Below are 17,080 nucleotides of genomic sequence, written 5' to 3' on the forward strand. Positions count from 1 at the left end.
TATTTAAAACACTTCTGGTATTTTTTTTAATCATCACATGTGGACTAAGCAAACTTGTTTCAACAATTCGATTTCTAGAAATATGAAATTAAATAACAATAATTCTCTCCAATCATACTAGATATTTTGTATAAAGGCAGAACCTCACCACGTTAAAGACCTACTACGTAACTTTTATTGCTAATCTATACAAGTTTTAAGTCGTAAAGTAACAACGTTACGGAGTTACATCGCATATATTTTGTTAATTAAGATTTTTATTGAACTTTTAAAATTTGTTTTTATTCCCATCAAACTATCAAATATAGCTTAAAACTTAATAGTATTGTTCGAATATAGTTATCGAAGTTGAAATTCTAAGCACCATATTGAAATATTCTAAAAAGGTGATAACTATTTTTGAATAATATTTAACAATTTTACTTTAATCAAATACAAAAGATCTATATATATGAATGGTTCAAATTTCACTTCTTACATTTGTAGGATTGGATTATTACGAGGGTTTTGGAGAATCCTGAGTTTTATCTTAAACATGCGTGATTTGAGTTCTGCATATTATCAAATTGAACGTAACTGTGGTATCTCGAATGCTAACTGCTAACTCGCTGTTCAAAATATATGTTTACATAAATAAATAAATAAATTTAAAAATTTGATAAGTATTTTAATCAATAGAATGTACATGGTGCAAGTGCAACAATTAGTATTATTCATTGAATTAAAAACGATAAGATAACACAATACAGGCCTAGGCTTTAACTTGTTTGGGCCCATTTGGGCCTTAAAAACTTAAATAACTTGGTGAGCGCATGGGTCTTTTTATCAATCACATAACACCTGATTTTTAGGCCCGTGTCAAAGCTCATTCTGGCCCGACCATTATGCACCTAGCTATACACAAATTCGATAGATGTTTGAAGCGTTCTTGTCATCTTGTGATATTGTTGCATGGAGAACCTGGTTAGTGGTTAAGGTGGCATTTCATAAGTATCATGAAATATTTTAATTTAGGTGATCTCAACTTCAACATATCTTGGTCTTGCCAATTCTTGGGGATGTTTTGGTCATAAAATTTTGATGAATTTATAATTGAACTCTCATACAAGAATGTGTTTGGGATTCAAGTATTTATAGTGTAAAAGCATTTTAAAAAATAAATAACATGAAGAAGGTTTTGTATATACTTCAAGGGTGCGAAGAAATTAAAATCCAGTGGGAATGGCCCATTTTAGCTTATATATTTACAAGATTGATTCTTTGTTTGTATCGTTTCTTGCTATTAATATACTTTGATAATCTGTGATTTATCGTGGATTTAATAACAACTGTGTATATCCTAAAACTTTTATGCTTTAATATAATAAGTTTTTACCTCCTGTTTTTATTTACTAAGAGAAATAACTTAGAAAGCCAAAAATCATCTATAATATATGAATATTATTTAATTTTATGGAGTTTTAAACAAAATAACAATTAAAAACCCAATGTGATTCTTAAAATCGTCACAAAGGGCTTGCGATTGTCAAATTTGCGAAGCAGCTAATTGTGATTTTGCGAATCAACAAGGTAGATATAAAAATCATAAACTTTTTTTGCGAGTCGGAAGCCACGCATTGTGATTTTTCCAGATGCTTTTTACGGGCTTTGTGATGTTCATTTGCTTAGGAATCTAAAATCAAGGTCTGCCAATATAAAACATCACTCGTGGACATACTGAAAAGCGGTGAAAGCTTATCGAGAAGAGGACTTTAATAGGCATATAAATCTTTTGAGAAATGTTGTGCCCGAGTGTGCTCAAACACTACAAGAGGTTGGGTTTGAAAGATGGTCAAGAGTACACGCACTTGGAGCAAGGTATGGTTTCATGACATCTTATAATGCAGAATCAATCAACTCTCTAAGTCGTCATTCAAGAAAATTACCCATTACCATGTTAATGGAGTTTTTCCGAGCATCTCTTCAAGAATGGTATTATAGGAAAAGAAATATTGCAGGTATTATTTGTCTAACAATCTCGCTTATTATTACTACTGTTTATAAATGTTGATATATTCTAACTAAATTACTTCTATAAATGTACAGAAACATTGGAACATCGTGTTACACCATGGACTGAAAAAAAAATATTGCAAAACGTGTTCTGAAGTCAACATCATGGAGAGTTGAACCATGTTCAAATACATTGTTTCAAGTTACAGATCATAAGCTAAATGGGCTTGTCGATCTTAATGCAAAGACGTCTACTTGGTGGAAATTGCAAATTTCTGGTTTTCCATGTGGCCATGTTATAAAAGTTGTTCTTCATCTAAACCAAGATGATTCAACTATATACGCTATGGACTGCATCAGAAGTATATCGACAGACTTATGCCGAGATTGTGTAACAACCGTCTTAGAAATGTATTAAATAAGTTCCTCGAACCGCACTTTCGCCATTAGAACGGCTAGGCAGTTCAATTTATTTAAGTTCTTGACGTGCTCTAGACCAAATTATGTGTCTATATGAAGGTCAACTTGATCTCAAATCTTGGTTTATATGACGAGCTTATGATTAAGATTGATAAAATATTAAAGTTCGTGTTCACAAAAGTTCTAGTTCAAAATGTTCGCAAATGGCCCTTACATTTATTACGTTCATTTAATATTGGAAAACTATAAATAGAGAGCTAGAGAGAGAAACCCCATTCTCTTCATCTTCTCTACCTCTCCTCTGTCTCTCTAAAACACACACTCAGCCACCATAAAACACACACAAGAGCATCTCATGATTTTGGATTGTTAAATCAAAATCGTTTGTACTTTTAGCATCCTTGTGATAATCCAAACACACTTCTTGAATCATTTTACAGGTAACAACAACATTTGATGGGTTTTTAATCAAATTTAAAATGTACTTTTTTAAGTTTATTTTCTTGATGATTTGGTCCAATTTTTGAATGAAAATCGTGTTAATAGTTAATGGGTTTATGTCTAAATGTGTTTAGTAACATTTTTATGAACAAATTTGGGTCATAACATGTTTTAATCCACAAAACCCATTTTTGAATATGAAGGCACAACTTGTTCTTGAGTGCCACGACTTGTTTATGTTATATTTGATCTTAAAATCAGTAAAAGTGTTATGGATAGTGTTATTGTGTATATATGTTCTAGTGCTATGTCCAAACAAGTCCTGAAATCGACCTAGACTTTCCTTGTGTGCTCGTGCTTGTTGAGGATATAACGATTTTGGCAATGGGACAATCTTGATCACCAAGATCGTCCTAGGGCAGCCTTTTTTATTCTTTCGTGCTTGCTCGTTAGATCTCGTAGGATGTTGTGTTGTGATGTGTTGTTGTTTTGGTACACCTCTGGGTAACTGATCTTCTAAGATCGTTTTCGCTCAATCTGTGTACTTGAATCGAAAATGATCTTGTTCTTGTTCTTAAGTCTACTGAAACGGTCTTAAGCCTTGACACCTAAGACGATCTTGACCTAGCTTGAACATGAAACGACCTTGAACCAAGTAACCTTGAAACGATCTTGAGTATAAGACGATTTTGAGCCTGCATATGAGACGATTTTGAGCCATCAGGTGGGACGATCTTGAGGTAGCAAATGGGACGATCTTGAGCTAGCAGATGGGACGGTCTTGGACACTGGAATCCTAGGACGACTCTGAAACCCTAAAATGATCTAGTACCTATAACCTATCACACTTATAACGATCTAATCATGTACTTAATCACCAAATCCATTCTTAACATCGTTACCACTTGATTAATCACATTCAAGACTATATTTTGACAGTAAAGCTAGTTCCTAAAACGATCTAGAACTACGTACATTGTACAAACCCTAATCGAATACATTAAAGTTGTGATTTATCGTAATCATTTAAGTGCAAGTTCTATGAGCAATCAAATTAAGTTCCTAAGGCTAAAGTTCATTATTAAAGACACGATCAACTAATTTACATTATAATTTCATGTGTGTGAGTTCAAAGACATTCAGAACGAGTCCAATTTAAGTACTTAAAGTCCATTCAAATTCTTTTTTAGTCAAAACGTTCAAGGATCTTTTAGGACCAAATCATCAGTTCATCCAGGGCTTTTCAATGGTTAATTAATCACAAGAACTAATACGTGTGCTTATCTATGGGCAATGACTCGTATATAGGTTTCCAACAAGACGTACTTGGGTTTCGATAGATAAAACCTATCTATCTTTGTGCTTATAAACTACGCTTGTACCAGATCACTGTGAGTTTTCGTAGCCCCTTTTTACTTATGATTTGGAGTGAAAGGAATACAAATTATGCTTTTATATATGCCGTAACTGCTTTCATTGTTTATCCTATGGCTATTAGACTACTTTATGCTATACATACTAGCCATGTCATGTTTATGCCTGTGAGTGCACGATTGATACATACTAGTTATGTCATGTTTATGACTGTGAGTGCACGATTGATACATACTAGCCAGGTACCGTAAGTGCACGATTATACACATACTCATACTTATGTGCCGTAGGCAGGCCTATAGCCACATCATACTATGTTATTCATGAATTCTATTGACGGCATAAATCTCATTCATTCAATCTATTAATGCTTGCAAGTGGTTATTCAAGTAAACTATATGCGATTCAAATGAGGATTACAAGCATTCAATCATGATTTCAAACCTACGAACTCACCAACCTTTGTGTTGACTCTTTTAAGTATTCCTTTCAAGTAACCAAGCAAATCGTGGCTAGGATTGGTAGCATAGGACTCGTAGCAGAATTCAGGCTTAGGATTGGGAGTCTTGTATGCTTTCTTATGTGCTAGTTGGCAATATGCCTAACCGTTTCCCCTGCGTGGGAACTTATCTTAAATTTTATTTGAATGTTTTGTTGAACCTATGTGTGATGACTTCTCTTTTGCTTATTTGAACTATGAAATCGACTATTTATGCTTAATCTATGCACTCATTTAGCTATTCTTATGTAATATCCATGTGTGCGTGTGCTTTATCTTGCATCCCGAGTTTTCCACCGTAGTCGGGGTGTTACAGATTGTCTATCCCATACCACATCCTTCTGAATGGGAGATACTAGATGACTTACAAGTAGTTCTGCCACCAGTCATGGACAAAAGGCTACCTGGCCGACCTGAAAACCGTGATCGTAAACTATCTAAGGGTGAAGAGAAGAAATTTGTTCAATGCAGTCGTTGTAAGGAACGTGGTCATACAAGACTAACTTGTAGTGCACCCATGCCATCACAAACATCTTTTCCTCCATCAAAAGAGTATGGTTCTTCATCAAGATCAAAATCAAAAGGGAAATCAACATCGACTTCACACTCATCTCCTTTCGGGACTGTTAACTTAGGGGATTTTTAGTATTATGTTTCCAGTATGTTTTCTTATGTATTTGAAGCTTTTTATTTATAGACTATGTATTAAACTAGTATGTTCAAAAAATAAAAATATAATAAAAAAAAAAAACAGAATCGCAATAATCGCATTGCGATCTTGCTTGATCGCAATGTGATCTTGCTTGATCGCATTGTGATCTTGCGATTATGGCAGGTTCTTATTGAGATTTTGAAGAATCTTATTGCAATTTTGTGCCTCGTATTGCGATTCTCCTGAATTATTGCGATTTATATGGCTATTTTACGATAATTCAAAAAAACTTGGCTATTTTCGTACAATCGCAATGAAATTTGGCTATTGCCGCAATTTTCTCATATTTTAAAGATAAGATAAGTTAATAAATATATATTTTTAAATGTAAAAGTTGGAGTAAAAACAAATTTAAAAGATTATACTTTTAGAACATTGAACACATATATTGTATTTTATCTTTTGAAATAATTTTTTTTAGACAATATTCATATTTTGAGATTTTTTTGATTAATTAAATGATTAAAATTTTAAATAAAATCTTTTCAAATTGAAGGCTAAAAATAAATATAAATTAATTATTTATGACTAAAAAGTGTAAATTATTGATTGAAAGCAAAAATAGTGTAATTTAATGAGACCTTTTTCTACAATATATAATATAATAATTTATTTAAATAATAATTATTTAAATTTTTAATATATAATTAAATATAATGATAACATAAGTGAAAGTTAATTTAATAATAATTATGAGGGAACAATTTACACACACCTAATTTAATTGGAGGAAACTCCTTTAATTGGAAAAATCTCCTTTGTGAAGACGATCATATGGTCTCTCTGTCTCATCAACATTATATACCACATTAAAGTAAATGGGTGTAAGTAGTAACCTGCTTGCGTGGCGGGTTTTGATTCGCCCATGTCACACATCGTTTATTACCAATATATAATTGAGCTATATAAAAATCTTATTATATACCATATTAAAGTAAATTGATGTGAATAGTAATTCACCTGCGTGGCGGATTACGATTCGCCCATGTCGCACATCGTTTATTACCAATATATAATTGAGCTATATAAAAATCTTATTTTCATGATTATTGAAAAGCAAACGGGTCATTAATAATTGCTCATAAATAATGAGATGGTAGCTAGGCTAGATTTAATATTGTATAAATTTTAGACTCGTGTCCAACACTGGACATGAGTTTACAATATTATCAATATTAAATATTCATACATTTAAGTCATAAAAACTTATAATTTTGAAGATATACGATTCTAAGTGTTATATTTTGCAAGTTGTAGTATAAGAACCATATGTTCGTCACTGTCATTATTAGCCGAGACATACTGATTGAATTATTTGGCGTAGTTATTGCAAAAGACATATGTTATAATAATTTCTCTATTATAGAATATTTTGAACCTAATTGGACTCATAATGTGATCTTATTATGAAAGATAATTAATAATTAAAATATAAATATACTTGTGATCATGTACTTGATATTCAAGTATATGTTTTTGATCATGATGCGGACCCATAACACGCATAGGTTTATTTTCAATCACTTGTCCTATGATAATTATATAACAATTAGGATTGTTTTTTTTATTATTATTATTTGATAACAATTAGTAATATTAATTTGATTGGCAACTGTAATTTAAACATGCAAAATTGATATAATAAAAAAGGAGAAAAATATGTACCTTTTTGATTGAGAGATACAATTAATCTTGAGTGGAGTTCACATATTGATTTGGATTTAATATTCAAGTAACCATCTATTGCAAATCATGTTTTGTTATGTGTTTCTATTGTGTTTAAGATAATGATCTTTTATATCTTCATCAATTATTATATTTGAGATATGTATTTAGAGTTCAAATTTTGTTTATATTAAATATTAAACTATAATATTAATATTTATAGTTTATAAAAGTCTAATATAATATTTGTTAATAAGTCGTTAGGTTTTGAAATAAATATTTATAGATAATATTTCGAATGTTGAAATTTTTTGAATAATTTAATAATTGCAAATTTTTAAAAATTCTTTCAAGTTGATGACTAAAAATATATATAAATTAGGTATTTAGGACTAAAAAGTGTAAATTATTGATGTAAACAAAAAAAGTGTAGATTAATGAGACTTTTTCTAGAATATCTAATATAATAATATATTTGGATAATGATTATTAAGATTTTTATTTTGTAGTTAATTTAAATGATGACATAAGCAAGAATCAATTTGATCAAATTGGGCGATTTAATTGGTTAATAAGTCATTAGTTCAACTGTATAATAATATATATTAATATTAAGATTAAGATTAAGATAAGATTAAGATAAGATAAGATTAAGATTAAGATTAAGATTAAGATAAGATTAAGATTAAGATAAAATTACTAAGATTTATGAAATTACCATAAATCATTACGGAGTATAATTTTTTGTTTCCCTACCACATCTTTGGCGTATAATGCTAGCTGATAAATGAAGATTGAGTTGAAGAGATCGATCTAAAAGTTAAGAAAGAGAGGATGAAATTTGAAATCGATTAAGTATGGCCAACACAATTCGAGACATATATTTCATATTTTAGAAAGAAAGCGTGATCCAAGAAGCCCATGATCCAAGGCACCTTTTTAAACCCAAGCGTGACTCTCCAAGGGACATTCCTAGCCTTTGGGATCACCAAATCCAACCTTTACACATCTACAAATTAATTATCTTTTTCTTTAGAAGTACTCTATATACAATATGTAATATTAACATTTTTAAACTTTTAACTCGTATTTGGGTATATAAATTTGTAATCTTGTACATACCATAAATATGTCATTTTTTTTACGTACCAAGAAGAATTGTCCATCTTTTCAGCAACAAGCAATGAAGCAAGATTAAAAATTTTTTTTATTGTGAATTGTATTACATGTATTTTTTTTTTCCGAACATTTAGTTAGTATACGAAATCGGGAAAAATTTACCATATAATGTTGAAGTCTTGCACGTACATTAGACAACGAGATATTGACCATAAGTCGAAAAAACCTCTAAGGTTTGACATTCTTAAATATCAATGTCAAAACCTTGTGTAAAACAACTAATATTGTTAAGGTATTTAATAGATAGAAAATAGTTAGTGTGTTTTTAATCTTCTGTGTCTATATTCTAATTTTAATTTGTGCTTCAAAACAAAAAAGAATGACAAAAAAAAAAAAAAAAAAAAAAAAAATTGAAGTGCAAGTTCCACTTGAGGAAGCCAATTTGGAAGCAAAACAAATTTGAAGTAATCAAGAAACTTGTTTCCTACATCCCCTTCATAATCATACTCAACCAATAATATGATGACACACACTTAAAACGCCGACATCCACCGTGTGATTCGCCACCTATGCTACAATCACATTGGCGGGTCCCGTACCTATTGCCTTCCCAAACTCATCACCCACACGTGCATGCATGGCTGCCCCTCTTTACACTCATTTAACACAAAATTTCTAACATCGATATCAGATACCTTATAACTCAAGAAATTAATTCGTATCTTTATGAAATAATATGACAAATCTTAGTTCAATTACGCATTCGAATGTCATATACTCCGCTTCTTTTTTCTCTATTTGAAAAAACAAATACGTATAGTTATATGAATATCTAACTGTCCATCATATCCATCAGGTAAATATTCTTTCAGGTTGATTTCCTAATTTGAGTCAAGTTAAAAAAAATTTGATACTTGAATAAATATTAAGGGCTAAAATTCAAAGATTATCTTTAAATTTTGACTTTTGATTTTCATCTATGATTAAAATACTTCGTTGATCCCTCAGTTTACTTACTTAGAGATCTCTACCCCAATCAATAAGATATTTTCACACACCAAAGTAGTCTTTTTCAATAAATAAAAAATGAAGGTGAATATTGGAACCGAAGATATAATAGATAAGCTAGCTAATTTATTATTCCTAATTGGGATTATGGCATCGGAGTATAACCAATTATAACCAAAAGTTTATGTAATGTAACCAACTATTTAACTAGATATATAGTGTAACCACCTTTATTTTTTTGGTTATGTCATGTAAGTTACCTGCTACTGCAAGTTTCCATCCAGTTAAGCCAAAAATATAGTTAGGAAAAATGGCACCGGAATGTAACCAACTATAACCAAAGGGTTATGTAATGTAACCAACTACTCAAATAGATATGTAGTGTAATCACCTTTGTAATTCCACTAACAGAAATAAAATTATTCATTTCTTTTGCTTCTTTTAAATTTTTCATTTCATCACACGGACTATGCAACACAACCCAAAATGAGAATCTAAACCCAAATATATTAACTCACCTGATTTATCATGTCATCAATCAATATATCATCTTCTATCTATCACTATATATCTATATCTATATAAATTTCTCCTTCGCCGTCGTAGACAAATGGTTTCACCACGCCGATTCATTCTATAATATTAATCACCACACTATACCATGATCAGATATCTCAATGGGTTTTGCTTTATTTGATTCCACAACTATTGTCAAAGATCCGAATGGCAATGGCTCAACGAATGATGCAAAAGCTCAAAAAAGTCTGATCATGTCCACGGAATCCGCTGACGTTGTTCAGTGTTGCCAGAATCTGTTGCTGGTTGGTGGGATCTGCTACTGCTGCTGTTGCTGAAATCTATTGCTATTAATCACTATTGCCGGAATTTGTCGTCGGAATATGATGTTGTTCTTCACTATCGACAGAATCTAGTGTTGTTCTTCGCTATTGTCATTCACTATCTACTCGATAAATATCCATCTATTAATCTAACCATTTACACACAAATCTGATTTCTCAATAAAACCCACAAATCTTCAAACTCAAATTGATAGAAAGGAAAGGTCGCTGGTTGTCTGAATCTTCAAAATCAAAACCGCCGAATCGAATCTTCAAAATCAAAACCGGTGGTAATGGTGGCTGAAGGGTGGTGGTTGTGACCGGAGGTGAAAGTGAAAAAAGAAAGAGATAGAGAGAAGAGGTGTATATTCTATATATGTTTATATATAAATAATTAGAATATATATATATATATATATATTCTTAATATATGTGACACGTGGCTCTCCTTTTTAAATAAAAAAAGAATAATAATGAAAGTGGTAACCGACAACTTGTTTCCCATCCGGTTGCTTACATTACATAACCCAAAACGCAAAGGTGGTTACACTACATAGCTAGACGAGTAGTTAGTTACATTACATAACCTTTTGGTCATAGTTGGTTACATTCCGTTGCCATTATCCCAATAAAAAAAGAATAAAAATGAAAGTGGTAACCGACAACTTGTTTTCTATCCGGTTGCTTACGTTACATAACACAAAAAGCAAAGGTGGTTACACTACATAGCTAGTCTAGTAGTTGGTTACATTACATAACCTTTTGGTCATAGTTGGTTACATTTCGGTGCCATTACCCCTTCCTAATTTATACAACTTACATGCATAATACTTTCATAAATCGTTATAGTATTTTATCACATATGAACGTCGAACGTATTACTTATACCACATAAATCGTTGCTATGACGTATCACTAAAGTTATAAACATATTATTAATAAGACTTAGATGTTTAAGCTACAAAATGAAAGAATGTGAATCCAAGTTTTTACCTAGCTATTACTCATATCATATCATACTACTTCTTCCTAATTTAAATATTTTAGTTTAACTTTTCAATTTTTTCTTTTACAACTTTAACCGTATACATTTTTGTTTGTTTTATATGTAATTTACATTTAAAATTCAATTCATTAATATATTTAACATTAACTATTATATAATAAAAAAAAATTATTTATAATAAAAGTTAAATAAGAAATACTCAAATTGTCAAACTAAGAAGTTTAAACTAAGGCACACTTAAATTAGGATGGAGGTACGTAATACTTTTTTAGTTTAGATATCACTCAGATAATGTTTAATTTTTCTTCATACATATTATTCATTCTATTCTGTTTTTAATTTTATTATTATTATTTTTTTTTAACATTATTCTATGTGTGTTATTTATTGTTTTGTCATATTTATCTTATCTTATAAGAGGGAAGGGAATATGTGGCTATCATGTAATTAAGCTTGGGTATAGAACTCCTCACATGTTATTTTTTTATATCATTAAAATCATGGGGGCCATGTGATTTATTAATTTTATAACAAATATTAAAATATTGATATGTGAGGGGATCTAGACCTAAGCTTGGGTACATAATAGCCATATATTTACTTTTCCCATCTTATAATAACTATTATATTCTCTCTCATATATTCTCTATCATAAAGTGTTAGATGCAAAATGACCACTTTATCCTTGATTAATTAATTTACATCATCAATCCTTTATCTTTTAAAATATCTCCACTATATCTTTACATCAATTACTTACACCCACCATCAACAGTAGTTCGTCACCACCACGACCGCCGTCACCACCAGCAGTCGTCCTCATGACCAAACCGCCGCCGCATCGCGCGAGTACAATACTATATGTGTAAACTAATCTAGTGTTACTCTCTCTCTCATTTTAAATATCTCAATTTGACTTTTCAAGTCTTTTCCTTTAAACTTTGATCGTAAATATCTTTGTTTTTATTATATATTAGTTGATAAGTTTTATATTAATGAAATGTATATTTAAAGCTCAATCCATTTTTATATTTTATATTAGTTGTTATAAAAGTTGAAAACATGCGATTTAATAAATTAAATTTGGACAATTAAATGATACGGATGGTCGGATGGAGTACTATATACTCGTAACATTTCTAATGTATGATGATAGATATTAACTTCTTACTCGATCATTTGTTACATCCCCGGTCTAACCTAAAATCTTAAATTATTGATTTAATGGTGGAAATACGAGCATCTTATTAATAAAACACAACAAATCTTTATACATCCAAGGCATACCAAGAGGGCCAATATTTTCATCCCAATATAACCACACACATCTTTCTCAATTTCTGACAGAAATCACCTTTTTACACATTGATTCCTCTCTAAATTTCACGCACAAAACTTTCCTGTAATTTATAACATCAACCCATATATACATTTCCCTCCATCAACTTCACACAATATTTCTCTGTGGCTTTGGATGTTGAAAGAAAGAGAATTCAAATCAATAAATCTATATGAACTTATACATTTTCCAATATGGAAAGAGGATGGAAGCCAAATGTTGAAGTTTGTCCCCCGTGTCCTCGATGCGGTTCATCGAATACCAAGTTTTGTTACTACAATAATTATAGCTTGACTCAACCTAGGTACTTTTGTAAAGGTTGTAGAAGGTATTGGACTAAAGGTGGCTCACTAAGAAACATTCCTGTTGGTGGTGGTTGTCGAAAAACAAGACGAGCTAAGTCTGTTCGTTTATCTGATACTATCAACTCTCAACAATTCCTTTCACGTGGAACAACCGGTTTTGGTGGTCATGAGAATATCGAAAATCATAATGGTGGCGGTACTGGTGGATCTATGATCATGCAGCCTACAAATATTGATATACAACAAGTGTATACCAATTTTTTAAATCAAAGGCCACAAAATACAAATCAAGAACAAATTATGCATGATCAAGTTATGAATAATGAACTTGATCCAATATCTTCATTTGGGTTTCCAAGCATTCCAAATATGGAAATGGATTATGGGCCGAATTTGGATAGTTTTTTAAGCGAAGGGAATAATGGAACTCATTTTTGTGGGTATAATTCAATTTTTAATAATCATGAAGAAGATCAAGAGATTCAAGACAAACATTATTTCGGTACGAATGTTATAAATAGTTGCGGCTTGCCTCCATTGCCTGGGGAGGAGATGGGTTGGTCGGAATCGAATATTGAGTTTCCTGATAATGCTTTAAATCCAAGGATTGAACCAGATGTTCATGTTTCTGGTGATTGTTCAGTGAACTTGTTTGATATGCCCGTGAATTCAGATACAATTTTCAGACCTTGAGATATTTAAGTATATGATGAGGTGTTTATAATTTAAAGTGTTGATGTTTTGCTTTTGTTTTTTATGTTGTAGCTAATTATATTTACGCATATAGATAAAAGACAAAGAAGATTAATAGAAAAACGTCAAGTGATTGAGAAATATGGTTAATGTTTAATTAATGGGCATTAATGTGTAGAATATTTAAAAGACGATTTTGTACGTTTAACAATTAGAGGTCTGCATCTAAAGGCTGAATGGTGACACTAACGTATGTCACATACTAATGATTAGATAAACAACATTTGTATGTTCCCATTCCATATTTCAGTGTCACAACTTGAAGACATATCATGGCTGGAGTAATTGATAGAAACTACCTGATTCCACGTATAATTTGATACCTATAAATCCCCCAGTCATGCTAAGTTCCAGGTGAATCTCAACAACTTAATAATTCTCTGATTATCTCAAATTTGCTTTTGATATAAGAGTATAAGACTCAAACCCAGTATCCCTCTAAAAAGTGGAGGCTGGCCACTAGGCTATTACCTAGTGGTTAAGACATATCATGTCTCGCAGAAATATATTTAGGTTTTGTCTAATATCTTTTGTTTATTTTAAGTCAATTTGATGTATTTTCATCCCTTATTAGTTGCATACTTGCATAAGCATTTTGTATGTAGCTCCATTTCGTGACTTTAAAATATTTGGAGTTATATGAACAAAAAAGAACGGCTTAAATAAACAAGCACAACTTCAGGTACACCTTCTCAGAAAGTTATGGCATGAAACAAAATAAAATACTATGGAATTGCTCACGAATTACGAATTGGTACGAGCAATCCAAAAATGGGTACAAACGCGAATTGGTACGCTGTTGGTTCACGAATCATAATCAAGAAAAGGCGAATCGAATGGAGCGAAATGGGTGATCCAAATGACGAATGAAGGTGGGACTGGAATGGGTTGACGAGGTCAAAGGGGGGAGGAGAGAGGGGAGCAAGAACCATGTTTTCAAAGGCCATGGTACAATGAATTTAGTCAATCAAATTCGCGTTCTAGGAAGGGTTAGTTCGTCGTACCTATTCGATTTCAGATATAAATCGGAGTAACATATAGAGTATATCAAAAGAGTTGCCAAAATGCGTTTCAATATAATTAGCTACAACATCATATTATTCCATGCAATCTATACGGCGGCCATATATTTAAAGGAGACATCAAGTCAACCTTCCTTATACCATATATTTGATAAATTGATATCTATACTTCTATTTTACTTGTATATGTATTACAAAAATAATAATCTCCATGTTGAAAGTTAAATGGAGAAAAATTTCTAAAATACCTTTAATAATATATTATACTATCAGTTCTTTATCTTTTAAAATATCTTCATTAACCATTTATATCAATTATTTACACCGCTCGATGTCGTGTCTACCACCATGACCCATCTCTCCCAATCTGCAGGTGTATATATATATATTTATGTATTCGTATGTGTATGCTTATATGTATAACTTTGAATTTGTCCCCTACATGGATCTGAGTTTTGATTTACAGAAATGTTGATTTGTTGGTGAGTTCGAGATGGTGTTTTTTTGGATGATTTGGGTTTGGTATGATTACTTTTTGGGTTTAAATTTTTAATATTCTGAATCGGGTTATTATAAGATTTTAGTTTTGTATTTGGGTTTAGCGTGGGCCGAGTGGGGGTCTTCGTTCAGCCAACCGACTTAGAAATAATCTTTAAAAGAAAAATAAATGTGACTTGCAAGGCTGCAACTGTAATTGTTGTGTCATGTAAATATCTTGGACCAGATAAAAAAGAAAGTCAGCCCAACATTGTGCTTGTGATTTCGGCCCAACAGAAAAATGGATGTGTATAATATATCAATTAGCCAGCTAAAAGAGACCGAAAAACTTTATCGCGCATGCTGAAAATACTCTATGAGACTCCTAAAGTGAAAATTTATACTATATTATAAAGCAGATTTCTTTTGTCTAAAATTTTAAGTTTCAATATTTACTTCCTTAAAATGCCCCTTCTATCAATTCTATGTTACCAAATACCCTTTCGCTCAAATCTTAACCATTCATCTTTTTTCTCTCTCTTACATAAATCATTTACTCTTACAATTCATTCAAAATCTTTTATCTCACAAACCGTACATCGCTAAATTATAAAAATTATATGGGTGTTCTTAAAATTTCATGCTCTTTCATTAGAGATGTTATTCAATATACTTTCGACCAATTTTTAAATCCGAGGGCGGAACCCGTACGGTTAAAGCGTTTGACTATCACACTTTATGACCTATTATCCCACCATCTCACCGCCGCAACGCGCGGGTACTTACTCTTGTAAAGTAAAAATTGTGTAAAAAACTCCAAATTCATAACTTAATTTGGTTTCCAAACCTAAAAGGTTCATAGAGAGAATCGACAATTTCTAAAATAAAGTTGGATAAACCTATTACACCTAAACAGTTTGGTGTGATCTGGGCATGATATATATATATATACATTAATGAGTTGTATTCATGTGAAACCACCAAAATTGATGAAACCCAAAGGCTCAATCTCAGCTATTGGATCAAAACAGATCGACGGTTCCCTTAAAAAAAGAAAAAAAACACGTAGAGGGGTACTTTGGTAATTTTGCACATTATCTCACACCTCAATTATTTTTTTCCAGTTTCAAACACATACACAGATCAGATCTCTCTCTCTCTCTCCCCCCACTAGTAGCACCACCACCACCACCAACACCACCACCACCATTACCACCACTGTGCTCAGGTCACCATCGCGTTTCTGTTGCATCTGTCATCATCATCTCCAACATTCATTATCAATTAATCTTGAAGATGACTTTTTGTTGTGTAAATTCTAAATATTAAAATGTAATTAGATAACATGTGATTAGATCTTTCTAACATTTGAATTTGTTAAATTTTATTAGTTATTTAATTGACTTTATTGTTTGGTATAATATTGCCTACAAGGTGTTTGATGAAATGTATAAACCAAAGTTTCTTATATATGATTTAGTATCAAATCACATATGATTGAGTATTGCATATAAGGTGTTTGATGAGATGTCTAAACCAAAGTTTGATAACCTTTATGATTCTGAATCAAATTTGATTGTGTATAGGTTTGTTGATTCTGAATCAAATATGATGTCTAAACCATTTGTTTGTAACTGTATGTGTAAAATCAATCACATTTGATTGAGGGTATAGAGATTTCTGTTTTTTGTAACTATATGTGTAAAATCATATTTGATTTTGTATATAGATTATATAGATTTGTGTTTTGTAACTTTGTTTTGTACAATCAAATTTGATTTTGTATTGAGGTTTTAATTACTTGTGTTCTTATGCCTATAATCATATTTGATTCTCTTACAGTGTGAAAATCTTATATATAATGAACTATTTAAAATCAAAAATGATTTTACGCATACATTGTGAAAAACCTATTCAAAATCAACTATTCAAAATCAAAAATGATTTTACGCATATATTGTGGAAAACCTATACAAAATTATATATGATTTTTTATAACACATTGAGACAAAACCAAATGAGTTCCACACAAAGAAAACCATTTGAAATCAAAAATGATTTTATCCATAGAGTGTCAAAACCCTATACAAAATCATATATGATTTTATT

At 31.2% G+C, this 17,080-nt stretch overlaps 1 protein-coding gene across 1 annotated transcript; it reads left to right on the top strand.

The window, feature by feature from the left end:
* The first annotated feature begins 12,608 nt into the window (after positions 1-12,608).
* Positions 12,609-13,412, top strand: LOC122602669 (dof zinc finger protein DOF3.5-like). Its single transcript, XM_043775263.1, has one exon. The coding sequence runs from the start codon at positions 12,609-12,611 to the stop codon at positions 13,410-13,412; it is 804 nt and encodes a 267-aa protein (XP_043631198.1).
* Positions 13,413-17,080: the final 3,668 nt, after the last annotated feature.

The sequence above is a fragment of the Erigeron canadensis genome, chromosome 6 (assembly GCF_010389155.1).
Source record: "Erigeron canadensis isolate Cc75 chromosome 6, C_canadensis_v1, whole genome shotgun sequence".
NCBI lineage: Eukaryota > Viridiplantae > Streptophyta > Magnoliopsida > Asterales > Asteraceae > Erigeron > Erigeron canadensis.

Bases quoted from the DNA above. Each gene is read 5' to 3' on its own strand.
- LOC122602669 (XM_043775263.1), top strand. From the start codon at position 12,609: ATGGAAAGAGGATGGAAGCCAAATGTTGAAGTTTGTCCCCCGTGTCCT.